General features: G+C 42.1%; 1 protein-coding gene across 1 annotated transcript; it reads left to right on the plus strand.

Annotated features, from left to right (window-relative positions):
- Positions 1–9,342: 9,342 nt before the first annotated feature.
- LOC110532702 (indian hedgehog protein) lies at positions 9,343–17,785 on the plus strand. Its single transcript, XM_021616797.3, has 3 exons — positions 9,343–10,429; positions 15,432–15,693; positions 15,909–17,785. Exons 1-3 carry the CDS (start codon positions 10,007–10,009, stop codon positions 16,751–16,753), a joined length of 1,530 nt encoding a protein of 509 aa, XP_021472472.2. The 5' UTR covers positions 9,343–10,006; the 3' UTR covers positions 16,754–17,785.
- Positions 17,786–18,185: the final 400 nt, after the last annotated feature.

Below are 18,185 nucleotides of genomic sequence, written 5' to 3' on the forward strand. Positions count from 1 at the left end.
GTGTAATTATGCAGGGGCACAGGTTAGTCGAGGTAAAATGTACATGTAGAGTTACTAAAGTGACTTCATAGATAATAAACAGAGTAGCAGCAGTGTAAAAGTGGGGGGGCAATGCAAATAGTCTGGGTAGCCATTTAATTAGCGGTTCAGGAGTCATGGCTTGGGGGTAGAAGCTATTTAGAAGCCTCGTGGACCTAGACTTGGCGCTCCGGTACCGCTTGCCGTGCGGTAGCAGAGAAGTCTATCACTAGGGTGGCTGGAGTCTTTGAAAATGTTTAGGGCCTTCCTCTGACATGGCCTGGTATAGAGATCCTGGATGGCAGGAAGCTTGACCCTAGTGATGTCCTGGGCAGTTCGCATTACCCTGTGTAGTGCCTCGCGGTCGGAGGCCGGGCAGTTGCCGGTCCAGGCAATGACGCAACCAGTCAGGATGCTCTCGATGGTGCAGCTGTAGAACTTTTTGATTATCTGAGGACCCATGCCAAGCAACCAGTCAGGATGCTCTCGATGGTGCTGCTGTAGAACTTTTTGAGTATCTGAGGACCCATGCCAACCAACCAGTCAGGATGCTCTCGATGGTGCAGCTGTAGAACTTTTTGAGTATCTGAGGACCCATGCCAAACAACCAGTCAGGATGCTCTCGATGGTGCAGCTGTAGAACTTTTTGAGTATCTGAGGACCCATGCCAAACAACCAGTCAGGATGCTCTCGATGGTGCAGCTGTAGAACTTTTTGAGTATCTGAGGACCCATGCCAAACATACAAATGTACATATCAGAGGTTTGGTTCGCCCTGTGGGCTGTAGGCACACACACCACCTAGACATGGCACTTAATGAATACAGGTGTGTGTGTCAGAAATAAGTGCATCTACCTGTTTGAAACTTTCAGAGCAATTTACATTTTATTGACCCACCACCACAACTTAACCTAATTATTTTAGTGAATGTGCAAACTCGCCTTGTGAAATTAGTTCTGTTTATCACAATAAGACTTTTGAGTTGCTGTGTAAATTTCTTAGAAATAATCTTATGAGAGGATTTGATAGTTAACAAGCTCCTTGAGAAGGAGGTGGCATTTGTATTACAACAATGTCATAACTTGGCATAACTGACAGGGAAGGAAAACAATAGACCAATGCTCTCTAAGTGATCCTGCAAATAACCCATCACGTTCAATAGTGATGCCTTTCAATTTATCCATTTAACAACTGGACAATTTAGTCTATATTCATTATTAAAGGTCTGATGCAGCTGTTTTTATTTCCATATCCAATAATTTCTGGGTAACAATTAACAAGTCTTAGTTTCATTTGAGGATAAATGTTGACAGCGGTGCCATGCAATTTGTGAAGAGATTTGATGTGCCGACTCGATTGCACATGGTTAATGAAGAAACTACCAAAAAATACAGGTGCCAAGCTTGTAGCGTCATACCCAAGAAGACTCCAGGCTGTAATCGCTGCCAAAGGTGCTTCAACAATGTACTGAGAAAATGGTCTGAATATTTATGGAAATGTCATATTTCACTTTTATTTTTAATCAATTTGCAATAATTTCTAAAAACCTATTTTTGCTTTTATGCGCTCCAATAAACATGTCCCCATTCACTATTTCTCTGAACTTAAACCTCACCTTTATATGTAAATAAGCATTTTTCAAACGCTATCTTCTGTTTACTGAAACACTGGGGGAAGATGAACCCTGGGAGTTGCTGTGTTATTTGATGAAGGCTACGAGTTAAAGATTGGTGGTTACAACGCTGGTCCTAAACGTTCACTGCAAGGAGAGACGAGCGTGCGCCCTTCTTTTTTTATTCTCTTTTTTTGTGGTGTCACAGACAAGAAGTCCAGTAGGGTAACTAACACACGCAAGGCCACCATCTGACTGGGAGTTCAGTGTCCATATCAGAAACGAGGCAGGAGTTGGGAGACAGCCAGCGTGTATTGTAACGGGATGAGATAGGTTATCTTTATTGTCAAAACACAAGAATCAAGGGGAAAAAAGACACAGACTAGCTTTCCTGACAGCTGGCCATTTGATGTGTGTGCCAAAGTGCATTAGGGTTCTATTCTTCCCGCTGTTAGCTGGCTGGCAACACACAGAGCTGCTCACAGGAAAAGGCGAGACTTTCTAGCTAATCAACTTATAAAGGCGTTGACACTGTCCGTTTGCCCCGGGGATGGCAGGGCAGGCGGACCCCCACCCTGCCTACACACTCACGGCACACTTGCTTCACACACTGGGTGGACTAGGCTCAGCAGGCAGACTGGCAGGGCAGTCCTCTGATCTCTCTATACACCCATAAAACAGGCATTACACACATGAGAATCCAATAGAAATGGACCCGTCAGACAGGGCCTCACACAGAAAATGAAGAACTCTGACACCCATTTCACACAACTGAGCCCAGCTGTACTGTGATGGCCTGGAACCATAGTTGTGGGAACCGTCCTGGAAAGACAATGTGAAAAGAAAATATCAAAGCCAGCCCAGTACAGTTGAAAGTGTTAGAAACGAGTATAAGAACACTTGAAGTGGGAAGCAACACACACACAGTCTCCGTTAATATGACGGCCCTCTGACATCAGACATATCTAAATGATGAAGCTGTGTGGGGTGTTGTTATACATGTGTAAATGGGATATGCATGTTGTGGAGGATATATAAATCTAGTACAGTAGCAGATACAGTATCAGAGGTACAGTAGCGCTATGGTTGACCTCTGACCTGTTGTTTCAGACCAGGAAGTTCCACCCTGGTCCACTATTGTCCATTTGACTGACGCATCAACTCCCAACAGGTTATATATATTTTTTAAAGATACTGTGTGTGTGTGTGTGTGTGTGTGTGTGTGTGTGTGTGTGTGTGCGATCCCCTATTGGTGAGTGCATACTATTATAGGGTGAGTGAAGGGACTGTACTGAAATCTGGACTTAACATGTTGATGTATACATGACGTTATGACACGTCACATGGCTATGTTAGTTTACATATACAGCAGGACACATACAGCTTCACCACACAGGCCTCTTTATCAGGGTGGCTCAGAGATCTGGAGCCAGAATCCATTCAACCTCCCTGCATCTCTCTTGCTCTCTCCAATACAGTGCCTTGCGAAAGTATTCGGCCCCCTTGAACTTTGCGACCTTTTGCCACATTTCAGGCTTCAAACATAAAGATATAAAACTGTATTTTTTTGTGAAGAATCAACAACAAGTGGGACATAATCATGAAGTGGAACGACATTTATTGGATATTTCAAACTTTTTTAACAAATCAAAAACTGAAAAATTGGGCGTGCAAAATTATTCAGCCCCTTTACTTTCAGTGCAGCAAACTCTCTCCAGAAGTTCAGTGAGGATCTCTGAATAATCCAATGTTGACCTAAATGACTAATGATGATAAATACAATCCACCTGTGTGTAATCAAGTCTCCGTATAAATGCACCTGCACTGTGATAGTCTCAGAGGTCCGTTAAAAGCGCAGAGAGCATCATGAAGAACAAGGAACACACCAGGCAGGTCTGAGATACTGTTGTGAAGAAGTTTAAAGCCTGATTTGGATACAAAAAGATTTCCCAAGCTTTAAACATCCCAAGGAGCACGGTGCAAGCGATAATATTAAAATGGAAGGAGTATCAGACCACTGCAAATCTACCAAGACCTGGCCGTCCCTCTAAACTTTCAGCTCATACAAGGAGAAGACTGATCAGAGATGCAGCCAAGAGGCCCATGATCACTCTGGATGAACTGCAGAGATCTACAGCTGAGGTGGGAGACTCTGTCCATAGGACAACAATCAGTCGTATATTGCACAAATCTGGCCTTTATGGAAGAGTGGCAAGAAGAAAGCAACACAGCTCATCACCCTGAACACACCATCCCCACTGTCAAACATGGTGGTGGCAGCATCATGGTTTGGGTCTGCTTTTCTTCAGCAGGGACAGGGAAGATGGTTAAAATTGATGGGAAGATGGATGGAGCCAAATACAGGACCATTCTGGAAGAAAACCTGATGGAGTCTGCAAAAGACCTGAGACTGGGACGGAGATTTGTCTTCCAACAAGACAATGATCCAAAACATAAAGCAAAATCTACAATGGAATGGTTCAAAAATAAACATATCCAGGTGTTAGAATGGCCAAGTCAAAGTCCAGACCTGAATCCAATCGAGAATCTGTGGAAAGAACTGAAAACTGCTGTTCACAAATGCTCTCCATCCAACCTCACTGAGCTCGAGCTGTTTTGCAAGGAGGAATGGGAAAAAATGTCAGTCTCTCGATGTGCAAAACTGATAGAGACATACCCCAAGCGACTTACAGCTGTAATCGCAGCAAAAGGTGGCGCTACAAAGTATTAACTTAAGGGGGCTGAATAATTTTGCACGCCCAATTTTTCAGTTTTTGATTTGTTAAAAAAGTTTGAAATATCCAATAAATGTCGTTCCACTTCATGATTGTGTCCCACTTGTTGTTGATTCTTCACCAAAAAATACAGTTTTATATCTTTATGTTTGAAGCCTGAAATGTGGCAAAAGGTCGCAAAGTTCAAGGGGGCCGAATACTTTCGCAAGGCACTGTACATGCATTATTGACATGAATGGGTGGTTGCAGATGTTGCCAAAGCCTGTATATGAACTATTACATAAATTAACAATATGTTTGAGCAACAAAAAAACAATCATACATTGAAAATAATTACACAAAAAAGAAAAACATTTGAGAAATGAAATCTACGACGGCCCTTGTGTATGACAGGGATCTACTGTCTCTTTCATATTAGGACAGACCATGACATCATCTGTAGCAAGATCTACTGTCTACGTTTTATCCAAACAAAATGCAGATTTTCCCTCAACAGGCAGTTTAAGAAATCCTGCATTTCTTTCTTTAAACTTCACCTGACCCACCGTACTTTCAAAGTCTCTCCTCTCTGACCTTCCATGTTTTTCTATGGCGTCCTGTCTCTATTGGTCACTGAGTCCGTGCATTGTTAATGTCTTCCTTTGTTTCAATTTTTTGATTTTGACAAGATGTGTTAATTTGATGTCTCTATTTAGAATTTGGTAACATTGAAGTTTGTGATTAAATAGAATTTTGTTTTGTGTGTTTTTTGGTAACTGTTGAGTTCTTATATCCTCTTAGATTTGAATCTCTCCCTCTTCTGTCTCTCCTAGACACACCAGCATGCCTCTTCCTGACACTGATAACAGGCCAGGGTGAGAGACAGACACACCACTCCCAACGGCCTCTGTCTAAGGAAGTGAATCCTGCAGATTGTCTATTCAGCTCTAAAAGACAAACACTTTTTTAAGATGTCAAAACCAAGCATTGTTCAGGATACATAACTACTGCTGCTTTACACTAACTACATTACAAACCCTTCATGTTATATTACAGAAAGAACTCCCAAGTTGTTTCCTAAACTAACCTCACAGTACAGTTACGACTCCATTAAGTGCCAAAATCTGCCAATTGTGGACATGTGAGAGTAATATATTCCTGCCAGTGTCACTAACAGCTTTAGACAAACCAGAAAAGTGACATTGTGACATGATTGTAGTAAAACAGAAAAGTGACATGATTGTAGTTTACTTTGACCTTGAGCCAACCTTTATTTAACCAGGCAAGTCAGTTCAGAACAAATTATTATTTACAATGATGGCCTATGAACGGTGGGTTAACTGCTATATTCAGGGGCAGAACAACAGATTTTTACCTTGTCAGCTCAGGGATTCAAATAAGCAACTTTTCGGTTACTGGCCCAACTCTCTAACCACTAGGCTACCTGCCGCCCCATACAATTGGCACTCTATTCCCTATATAGTGCACTATTTTTGACCTGGGCCTATAGGGCTCTGGTCAAAATTAGGGCACTAGATAGGGAACAAGGTTCCGTTTTGGGACGCAGCCCCAGCCTTCCCAAGCAGGAAAGATCTTGTTTTCTGTGCTGTGGCTGTGCAGGAAACTCAGCCATTTACCCAGCCATATACTTCCATCCTGGACTGGGTGCTGGGGGAGTGATCGATCCTGTTAAGAGCCAGGAGGAGGGAGGGAGGGAGGGAGGGGTATAGGCTGCACCACTATCCCCCAAATAAAAATAATATAGTAAGAATGACTTTATTTCCATCTTTAACACATAGATGTTAGCTTCCTTCCTGTCTGATGAGATGAAATCTCTCCTTTCTTCTTTGTGGCCTGCCACGTCCAGTTTCAAAAATAACAATATCAATATCACTGATTGTTTCGATTCATGTGAAATGAGTTTCTTCTTTTGATTGAGCTGGATCACGGCATTCCCTACGTTTGTCATTATGTACTATGATATTTCTCATCTGAGTCTCGGCCCTCACAGCCCTGACCACCTTCCCTCCCTTCAAAATCTTCTCCTACCTTCCCACAAACCCCCCTCGCTTTTCCTCTGCCGCTGGGGCGGCAGCGTAGCCTAGTGGTTAGAGCGTTGGACTAGTAACCGGAAGGTTGCAAGTTCAAACCCCCGAGCTGACAAGGTACAAATCAGTCGTTCTGCCCCTGAACAAGCAGTTAACCCACTGTTCCTAGGCCGTCATTGAAAATAAGAATTTGTTCTTAACTGACTTGCCTAGTTAAATAAAGGTAAACTTTGGCCTGTATCATCTCAGTATTCTCTCATGTTCATTTTGATTATTCAGAGAAATAACAATTAGACTATATTTACTATTATGCTATGACTGTTTGACCTCTGGCTATGAATAGTGTTATTCCTGGTGTCTTCTGATATAGATATATATGGTTGAAACAACACTGGAATATCAGGAAAGAATGAGGGGCATGTGAGAGTGATGTATCAACATCTATGGGTCACAATGTATCATAGGCTGAAGGGCTAAAGAGTTCTCCTAAAAGTGTGAATTGTTTTTAGAGGCAGCACAAGACTTTGTAGTATTGTAAGGCCAGTATATTGTATCCACTGGCAAACAGACAGTGTTCAGGAGATATCCAGGAAGCTAGAAGAATCGAATGACAAACGTCTACCTCTGACCTCTCTGTTTATTTAAGCCTCTATAAATGATAAGTAACATCAGACTCCTGGAGACACAGATTCTTAATTATCCCTTTCATTGTGACATAATATTTCCCCTTTTTACGACTCTCTCAAATCTCAGCTATTGTTCTGAGACGAATACACATAATATGTTGATAGAGCCAGCAGTGGCTGGCGGGGTGTTTCCAGCTAAGAGGTATTGGGTGCGCTGGGTTGAGGAGGATCAGGGCGGGGGTCAAGGGCCAAGGTGTCAACCTGGGTCTCCAGAAAACAAAGGAAAGCAAAGCTGGAAGTCAGAGAGAGACAGTAGAGAGTGTGTGTGTGTGTGTGTGTGTGTGTGTGTGTGTGTGTGTGTGTGTGTGTGTGTGTGTGTGTGTGTGTGTGTGTGTGTGTGTGTGTGTGTGTGTGTGTGTGTGTGTGTGTGTGTGTGTGTGTGTGTGTGTGTGTGTCTGTGTGTGTGTGTGTGAGTGTGTGTGTGTGTGTGTGTGTGTGTGTGTGTGTGTGTGTGTGTGTGTGTGAGAGAGAGAGATAGGGCTGGAGTAGCTCTTTACTGAGCAGGAAGCTCTTACACAGCCTTTCTGTCATGGACCCTCTTCACCTTTTATCTATTAATAAATGAATAACAGTAGTGGGGAATCCCTCCAAGTAGGAATGATCTGTGGACAAGGGCATACAAAGTTCAGAGGGATATCAGGATGTTTATTGGTGTAGGAACTCAATTCAATTCTAACCAACCTGTTAAATGTGTAACAAAGTATATTTCATTAGGTTAGACAATAAACTCTAACCATTTGCCTCTTTTTATACAGTGGCAAGAAAAAGTATGTGAACCCTTTGGAATTACCTGGATTTCTGCATACATTGGTAATAAGATGTCATCTGATCTTCATCATATTACAACAATAGACAAACACAGTCTGCTTAAACTAATACAAACTAACACAAACAATGATTTGTTTTCATGTGTTTTTTGAACACTGTGTAAACATTCACAGTGCAGGGTGGGAAAAGTATGTGAACCCTTGGATTTAATAACTGCTTGACCCTCCTTTTGGCAGCAATAACTTCAACCAAACATTTCCTGTAGTTGTGGATCCGACCTGCACAACGGTCAGGGGGAATGATAGCATGCCGTGAGGCAGCAAAGCAGCCCCAAACCATGATGCTCCTTCCACCATACTTTACAGTTGGGATGAGGTTTTCATGTTGGTGTGCCTTTTTTTCTCCACACATAGTGTTGTGTGTTCAGTCCAAACAACTCAACTTTAGTTTCATCTGTCCACAGAATATTTTGCCAGTAGCGCTGTGAAACATCCAGGTGATATTTTGTGAACTTCAGACGTGCAGCAATGTTTTGTTTGGACAGCAGTGGCTTCATCCGTGCTGTCTTCCCATGAACACCATTCTTGTTCAGTGTTTTACGTATTGTAGACTCGTCAACAGAGATGTTAGCATGTTCCAGAGATTTCTGTAAGTCTTTAGCTGACACTATAGGATTCTTCTTAACCTCATAGAGTATTCTGCTCTGTGCTCGTGCAGTCATCTTTGCAGGACAGCCACTCCTAGGGAGAGTAGCAACAGAGCTGAACTTTCTCCATTTATAGCCAATTTGTCTTACAGTGGACTGATGAATATCAAGGCTTTTAGAGATACTTTTGTAACCCTTTCCAGCTTTATGCAATTCAACAATTCTTAATCTTAGGTATTCTGAGATCTCTTTTGTTCGAGGCATGGTTCACATCAGGCAATGATTCTTGTGAATAGCAAACTCAAATTTTGTGAGTGTTTTTAATAGGGCTGGGCAGCTCTAACCATCTTCAATTTCGTATCATTGTTTGGACTCCAGGTTAGCTGACTCCTGACTCCAATTAGCTTTTAGAGAAGTCCTTAGCCTAGGGGTTCCCATACTTTTTCAAACCTAGACTGTGAATGTTGAAATGATGTATTCAATATAGACAAGACAAATACAATAGCTTGTGTGTTATTAGTTTAAGCAGAATGTGTTTGTCTATTGTTGTGACTTAGATGAAGATCTGATCACAATGTATGACCAATTTATACAGAAATCCAGGTAATTACAAAAGGTTCACATACTTTTTCTTGCCGCTGTAAATCGTTCGTATCCCATGATTCTGTGTTAAATGAGTTGTCGAACAAGTAGGTTAATAATCCCCCTGGTCGACCTCCCCAAGTGTGTGTGTGTAATAAAACCAACATCACCATAATTCGTAATCCGGTTATCTTCACCTCTGCCTCTTGGGAGGGAAAAAGACCGGTCACGTACTACTGTATAACAACATAAAGTCCGGCAATAACGTAAGTGGAGGCGTGCGCTGTCGCGGTGGGAGCGTGTATAGGAAGGGAGGGCAATCTTGTCCAGACTCTAATAAGAACCCAATGGCTGGCGCACGGCGGGCAGGAGCGCTTCAACACGAAACGAGACACAAGTGGACGGACACAACATCTCGAGGCGCTTGCTGGAGGCAGGAATGGGATGAGATTCTGAGAATTCATAGAGGAGATATTTCACAGAGACGCAACAGTGATGTAGGTGCGCGTCAGGTTTGCTATTGCTGAACTGCCCGGTGACTGGAGAGAGAGGCGGTAGGTAAGTAGGTAGGCGACTGGAAGCTCGAGAAACACCTGCATGGCAACAGGTACCTACCTACCTGTACCTCCAAAGACTAATAAGGATGATAACTATTTATTTTTCATTTATTGTGAACAGCATAAAGGATGATAAATCTTAAACATTCTGGAAAGGAAAATAGTTTTCAAGTGGCATAAATTATTAAGGGAGTAAACGACAAAACATTAAACTACATAAGCAAGAGGATATAACAATACAGTAGAGATTAAAGTTCATTTTAAAGAGTCAACATGGATTTTACAGAAGACCGGCGTCCCTGTACTTCCAGTGTGGATTTTGATCCATAATGGCCAACCTTGCTCTATAGAAACATTAGAACTCCTTTACAACTCATGGTCTGGAACGGACCACCACCAAGATTTGAACCCCATCATTCAAATGCATTTAAGTGCCCGAGACGGGGCTTGCTTAGTGGGCACGGTGGATCATTGAAGGTGTCCCCAATGAAGGTGTCCTCCTGGTGGGAAAGCCTGGCACGGCTTGGCCTGCTCGCTATCTTCACGTGGAGCTCCCTGGTCCAGGGATGCGGGCCAGGCCCTGGGTACGGCAACCGCCCTAGGCCCAGGAAACTCACCCCCATGCCTTACAAGACCTCCTTCCCCAAACTTTCCGAGAACAACCTAGGTGCCAGCGGGAGGGTGGAGGGCAAGATCACACGTAACTCTGAACGCTTTAATGAACTGGTGTGTAACTACAACACCGATATTATCTTCAAAGATGAGGAGAAAACCCTTGCTGACCGCTTCATGACCAAGGTAAGACTGGTTGACAGACTGGGTCAGACACTGTTTGTAATGGCTAATCAAGTACAATTATCTCCAGGTTTCAGTTTGATTTTGTAGGACATTTACTGTGTGACAACGTCAAGATCCCATCGACCCAGTTGGTGCCCTTTCCATTGACCGGTTTAAGTCACTGGTCACTCATGACCATGTGGTACAGTAATATAGTTACTATTAGACAGGCCAGTAGGTCCCTAGTATAATACCATAGGAGGAAACTGGTTCTCTGTGCTAGCTCATAAGGGGAATCTCTCTGCTGGATGATTGATGAACTGCAGCAGGTAGTGGTATAAATAGTTTTTTTTATCACTATTGTGACATTTTCAGGATTCATTTTCTCCAATCCACAACTTCAACTTGATAAACTGATGTTAATTAATCAATCACTTTCCCTGAATTTCCTATTTTGTTACTTGATAAAAGGCAATCAAATAAATAGTGGGCTGGATAGTTACTCACAAGGTGCTAAACCATAGATACTTCAGTAATGGACAGTTTACAGTCTCTGGTTGAACTATTTTGGTGTGAACTTCTTGTTTAATCAAATAATTCTGTTCCAGGTGTCTAATTTTCCCCAGGTGTCTAATTTTCCCCCCTCCTTTATAAGATGGGGGGGGGGGGGAATCAGGATGTCATTTAATATGACTCTGGGAGAATGTGTTCCAACTTGTGGGGATCATGTCCTCTTAATCTTTAACCAAAGTCTTTGTTGCTTGGTAATAAAACGATTCCTCTGGTTCTATTGCTCTGTGTGTGCATACTAGGAGGGATTCGTAGGTGAGGCCAGGCAGGTGAACTTGCATTAGAGTAAGGTTTGCCACATGACTAGGATTGCAAAGTTCCAGGAAAGTTCAATAAATTCCCTGGTCATTCAGACATCCTGGTTGGAGGATTCCAGGAGCTTATGTCCTCCTGATTCCGGGAATCCTCCAAACGGATTTAGGGAAAATCAGGGAATTGATTGAAAGTTCCCAGGATTTTTAAACCCTACATATGACAATTCAAATATGATCAGGAATTGAGTTCCCACACAGGCACAGACCTCTTTCTTGTGTCATATCTGACCTCTTTGGAATATCAAGGAAGCCACAGTGTGATGTTAGCATTTTGAGTTGAGGCCGTGGAACAATAAACGTATTGTTATTTCTCTCAAATGGCTGGTATTCTCAACTTCTGATGTCAAGGGAGAATCGATCCATGTACAAGAGGAATGTAATCTTGGACATGGGATATTTAAGACATACAGTAGGCCTACTGTCATCTTCAAACTAACTGTCAGATTCTTAAAATTCACCATCATTTGTAACATCAAGACTATCCTTCACAATTGAGCATAACATTTCTTCTGTAAATGCAGGCTACTCATGTGGTGATGCTTGGAGTTCAGTCTGTGTTCTTTCTTTTTTTTGAAGGAGTGTACAGTATGTGATGGAAATCTGTGGTTGAGTGTGTGTATGCCCTTTTGATTCCCAGTCTGAGGACCAGTGTGTATATGCGTGCATGTACCAGTGTGTGTGTGTGTGTGTCTGCGTCAGTGTGTGTGTGTGTACAGTATGTGTGCATGTGCCCCTCTCTCTGGCCAGATGTGAAAGACGTTCTTTGTGTAGGGTTTGGACACTCCAAGGGGTCGCCTATACAAAATTCTCGCCTGCTGAAGTAATGGCACCGTCGGAAAAACCGACTATTGTAGTTCAATGACAATGAAACGCCTCTCTTCAATGGCATGGCGAGAAAAATGTAGGCAGTTTGTTTTGTATCCCTAGTTCTTTTCTCACTCTGGCTGAGTGCATGCCCATGCATTCCTCCCATCTGTATCTCTGCCCTCTCACTTAGCCTGGACCTGGCCTCTTAGCTGCTCTGCGTCTCTCTTGCCAAGTCTCTCTCTCTCTTAAATATGGTTAACAAACTCTGTTCCAACCATAGAGATGTATAGAGATTGCAACGTTGTGTCTGTGCCATTGTGGCATCTGTGACATCATCCATTTTAACGTAGTACAATTTTCTTCTTATTTTGATGTTTAAAAAAAGTGTCAAGCTAATATTGGTGACTTACCGCCCCGTGCAGTGCTGGAGTCTTTCAATGATCTCTATACATCTCTATGGTTCCAATTCCTAGGGAATTGGGACTTTCAGGAGGCAATGCTTAAGAGCCTCTTAAAAGTTTGCCTCAGTTTGATGGTCTGTACTAGAGGTCGACCGATTATGATTTTTCAACAATACCGATTATTGGAGGGCCAAAAAAAGCAGACACCGATTAATCGGCCAATTTTTTTATTTATTTATTTGTAATAATGACAATTACAACAATACTGAATGAACACTTATTTTAACTTAACATAATACATCAATAAAACCAATTTAGCCTCAAATAAATAATTAAACATGTTCAATTTGGTTTAAATAATGCAAAAACAAAGTGTTGGAGAAGAAAGTAAAAGTGCAATATGTGCCATGTAAGAAAGCTAATGTTTAAGTTCCTTGCTCAGAACATGAGAACATGTGAAAGCTGGTGGTTCGTTTTAACAGGAGTCTTCAATATTCACAAAAAATACGTTTTAGGTTGTAGTTATAGGAATTATAGGACTATTTCTCTCTATACCATTTGTATTTCATTAACCTTTGACTATTGGATGTTCTTATAAGCACTTTAGTATTGCCAGTGTAACAGTATAGCTTCCATCCCTCTCCTTGCTCCTACCATGCAGAGAAATGGGAACAACTACTCCAAGTCTCAGAGCGAGTGACGTTTGAAACGCTATTAGCGCACACCCAGCTAACTAGCTAGCCATTTCACATCGGTTACACCAGCCTCATCTCGGGAGTTGATAGGCTTGAAGTCATAAACAGCTGCTGGCAAACGCACGAAAGTGCTGTTTGAATGAATGCTGACAAGCCTGCTGCTGCCTACCATCGCTCAGTCAGACTGCTCTATCAAATCATAGACTTAGTTATAACATAACACACAGAAATGCGAGCCTTAGGTCATTAATATGGTCGAATCCGGAAACATTCATCTCGAAAACAAGACGTTATTCTTTCAGTGAAATACGGAACCGTTCCGTATTTTATCTAACGGGTGGCATCCATAAGACTAAATATTGCTGTTACATTGCACAACCTTCAATGTTATGTCATAATTACGTAAAATTCTGGCAAATTAGGCAGCCCAAACTGTTGCATATACACTGACTCTGCGTGCAATGAACGCAAGAGAAGTGACACAATTTCACCTGGTTAATATTTCCTGCTAACCTGGATTTCTTTTAACTAAATATGCAGGTTTAAAAATATATACTTCTGTGTATTGATTTTAAGAAAGGCATTGATGTTCATGGTTAGGTACACATTGGAACAACGATACGCACTGCATCGATTATATGCAACGCAGGACACACTAGATAAACTAGTAATATCATCAACTAGTGATTATGATTGATTGATTGATTGTTTTTTATAAGATAAGTTTAATGCTAGCTAGCAACTTACCTTGGCTTACTGCATTCGCGTAACAGGCATGCTCCTCGTGGAGTGCAATGAGAGGCAGGTGGTTAGAGCGTTGGACTAGTTAACCATAAGGTTGCAAGATTGAATCCCTGAGCCGACAAGGTAAAAATCTGTCGTTCTGCCCCTGAACAATGCAGTTAACCCACCGTTCCTAGGCCGTCATTGAAAATAAGAATGCGTTCTTAACTGACTTGCCTAGTTAAATAAAGATTAAATAAAGGTGTAAAAAAAAGTTTTTTTAAATAGGCCAAATTGGTGTTCAAAAATACAGATTTCCGATTGTTATGAAAACTTGAAATTGGCCCTAATTAATCGGCCATTCCGATTAATCGGAATGGCTGTACAGTTAACCTATTACCTGTGAGAGTGTTACGAATGTATTAATCAGAGTACAGAGATTTAGCCTCTGACATGACATATTGTAAACTGCCATTGTGTGATGTTACATTTTACATTGACATTTTAGTCATTTAGCAGACACTCTTATCCACGGCGACTTACAGGAAAAAGTATGGTTAAATGCCTTGCTCAAGGGCACAGACAGATTTTCCAACTAGTCTGCACAGTGACCTTTCGGCAACCTTTCGGTTACTGGCCCAAAGCTCTTATCTGCTAGGATACCTGCCGCTACCTACCTACCTGTGACATTCAAACATAATACAGTATGTATCATTGCAGCCCAGTAGTGGGTGTATATCTGGTGTTCACATTTCTGATCAAATGTCTCAAAAAGGTTCCACTGACTCACTGAATAGCCTTAATTATGCCCTCACCCAGCAGAAAAGGCCAAGGAATGTTCTACAATGGCTACAGTAGCTTTGTGTTCTTATGTTCTAATTGTTTGAGAAAGGTTGGAGAGGGTGGCAATGGCCTTTAGTAGCTCTGAATACAGACAATTTAAATCTGATGATGTCAATGGAGAGACAAATTAGCCTGGTTCCAGATCAGTTTTTTTGCAAGGTGGCAAGACAGCAAAAAATGTTGGGGGACCAAGCTATAGACAAATAACCTAGCGGGGATAGCAGGAGGAATACAGTTAGTTGCAGTAGTGTTGAGGTTTTAGGTATTGAGTTACAAGGGGTTGAATGAGACTATGAGTGAATGAATATATGGTCATTGTGGGTGAGGTAGACAACAGGCTCACATCTACTCTCTGTCTCAAGCGGTTCCCTTTCCCTCGTTAATGAATGATTAAAACTGTCTCTTGTACCTCCCCTCTAAGGGGGTTCATACACGTCAATAGTCCTGGAGTTGCTATCGACAGACCCGCCTATAATGCTGAAAATACTTGCCAATTGCCTAATAATTCTCACAAGAATATGAGGGCTAATTTAATTGAGAGCAATCATTGAGAGCAAATGAATGACTCTATTGGCATACAGTAGATACATTATGACAGCATAGTTCAATTGAATGGTGTCATATCATATTGTATTAATGAAATCTCTCCACCCCTCTCCCTGTCCCTCAGCGCTGTAAAGACTGCCTCAACAAACTAGCCATAGCGGTGATGAACCACTGGCCTGGGACGAAGCTGAGGGTGACAGAGGCCTGGGATGAGGACGGCCATCACCCCCCTGACTCTCTTCATTATGAGGGACGGGCCGTGGACATTACCACGTCAGACCGCATCCCAGACAAGTACGGCATGCTAGCCCAGCTGGCTGTGGAGGCTGGCTTTGACTTTGTGTACTATGAGTCCAAGTACCATGTGCACTGCTCTGTCAAAGCTGGTAAGTCAAGTGGATATTAACTGGTTTATTTAATACATGACAAATATATTATTTCCAGTGATTTGCCTTTGGATGTATTTTACATTTATTCCTGTCATTATTTTCATACATATCTTATGTCATATTATACCATATCAATGTTATTAATAAAATATCGTGTTTTAGTCATCTTACAGTAGGTCCTTCTCTATTCCCTTCTCTGATTCCCCCCTCAGATCACTCTGTGGCGGTGGAGAAAGGGGGCTGTTTCCCAGGCTGGGCCCGGGTGACCTTGGCCGGAGGGGGACAGAAGACCCTGGCCTCCCTGGGGCCTGGAGACAGAGTGTTGGCCCTGTCTGGGTCAGGACACATTGTCCTCAGCCGCGTCCTTCTATTCCTACACCAAGACCATGAGAGCAGGTCCACTTTCCTGGTCCTGGCCACAAAAGATGGTCGCCGCCTAGCCCTCACTCCCCACCACCTGGTCTTCCTCGCACCCCATCACAAACTCCACTACAGTGAGTACAAGGCTCAGTTTGCCAGTAGAGCCAAACCGGGGGACTATGTACTCGTCCATGGAGTGGACGGCCGAGTACAACCATCCAGGATCACATCTGTATCGCAGGAGGAAGGGATGGGTGTATACGCACCACTTACAGAACACGGCACTCTGTTTGTGGATGGGGTGCTGGCATCCAGCTATGCACTTATAGAGGACCATAGACTGGCACACTGGGCATTTGGGCCTCTGAGACTGCTACTGTCATTCACCCAGCTGGTTCGGGGGGAGGGCACACTGGGAGCGCAGGTCACAGAGGCAGAGAGAGAGCACACGAAGAAGCCCCCTCACTGCAACACTCAACACATTTGTGTGAATCAGACACTCAGCAGCCCAGGCGTGTATGTGAATACAAACACTTCAGACAGACAAAGCAGTTGCGCTGCTGTACCCATAAACAGAGACATTGAGGGGGGACACTGTGACTCTGTGCGAAAAGAGATTTCGAGTGTGCACTGGTATGCTAGGCTGCTACACAGAATTGGACAGTTCTTTCTAGACCCAAAGACATTTCATCATTAGGTTAAAGGCACTATAGACTCAACTCTGGTGCCTGTATACTACTGATAATTGCTACTGTAACATTTCCACAGTGTCCTACAGATAATTGCTATTGTACTGTTACATTTCCACAGTGTCCTACAGATAATTGCTATTGTACTGTTACATTTCCACAGTGTCCTATAGATATTTGCTACTGTACTGTTACATTTCCACAGTGTCCTATAGGTAGTTGCTACTGTTACATTTCCACAGTGTCCTACAGATAATTGCTACTGTACTGTTACATTTCCACAGTGTCCTACAGATAATTGCTATTGTACTGTTACATTTCCACAGTGTCCTACAGATAATTGCTACTGTTACATTTCCACAGTGTCCTACAGATAATTGCTACTGTTACATTTCCACAGTGTCCTACAGATAATTGCTACTGTTACATTTCCACTTATGCTCTTATTTTTCTACTGCCCTGTCTTTTACTAAAATGTTAAACCTTATGCACCCCGAAAGAGTATATTTGCATTTTACTCACCGGTAAATGCATTGTAATGTATTTTTGTATTAACATTGTATTTCCTCTTTTACTTTCAGTAAATGTGTTGATGGTTGGTTTGGGTGCATGTAGAGACTATGTCTTCAAAGATGATGCGTTCTAGAAGGCTTTTATACAGGTTCATTCCTGAGAGAAATGGACACCATAATAACGGAATCAGCATGTGGATTGTCAAGAATCCATTGTATATGTGTATTGTCAAGAATCCATTGTATATGTGTATTGTCAAGAATCCATTGTATATGTATCTTATTTAGATAACATCTACAGTATAAGCCAACATAAAATGTGGGTTTCCTATATGCTTTATTATTCTATAACAATGAGGAAATATGAGTATGTGCCAGAACAAATAAAAGCTTTATTTTTGTACCTTCTGAATCATAATATATAAATGTAGCAATTTATTGTAATTATTATAACTATGGCCTCATTTGCTATTTTGTCTTTTAAAGGTGTAATTAAACAAATAATAATACATTATTGTGTAAGGTAAACCCTGCTTGTGTTCCTGTTTTAAATGTAGATTCTCTCCGTTAAATCCTTCTGTCTCTCCTAGGGTTTGCAAATGACATTTACAGAAGATGTTAGAATATGTTTCATTTATGTTTTTCTGTCCTTGAACTGTTCTTGTCTATTAATGTCCTGTATTATGTCATGTTTCATGTGGACCCCAAGAAGAGTAGCAGCGGCTTTCACAACAGCTAATGGGGATCCTAATAAAATACCAAAAAGACTACATGAAAAACTTGAGAAATCTGACCACGGCCTATAGTCATATTTGGAGCCTCCGAATTACAGTGGGAGCTGTTTTCTTGGTGCATGTGTACTGTAGCAGAGCATGTGTACTGTAACAGAAAGGGTTAAAACTCAGACATCCAGCAGAACTGGTGGGCC

This window comes from Oncorhynchus mykiss, chromosome 9 (genome assembly GCF_057628025.1).
Source record: "Oncorhynchus mykiss isolate SJ-2025 chromosome 9, ASM5762802v1, whole genome shotgun sequence".
Classification (NCBI taxonomy): domain Eukaryota; kingdom Metazoa; phylum Chordata; class Actinopteri; order Salmoniformes; family Salmonidae; genus Oncorhynchus; species Oncorhynchus mykiss.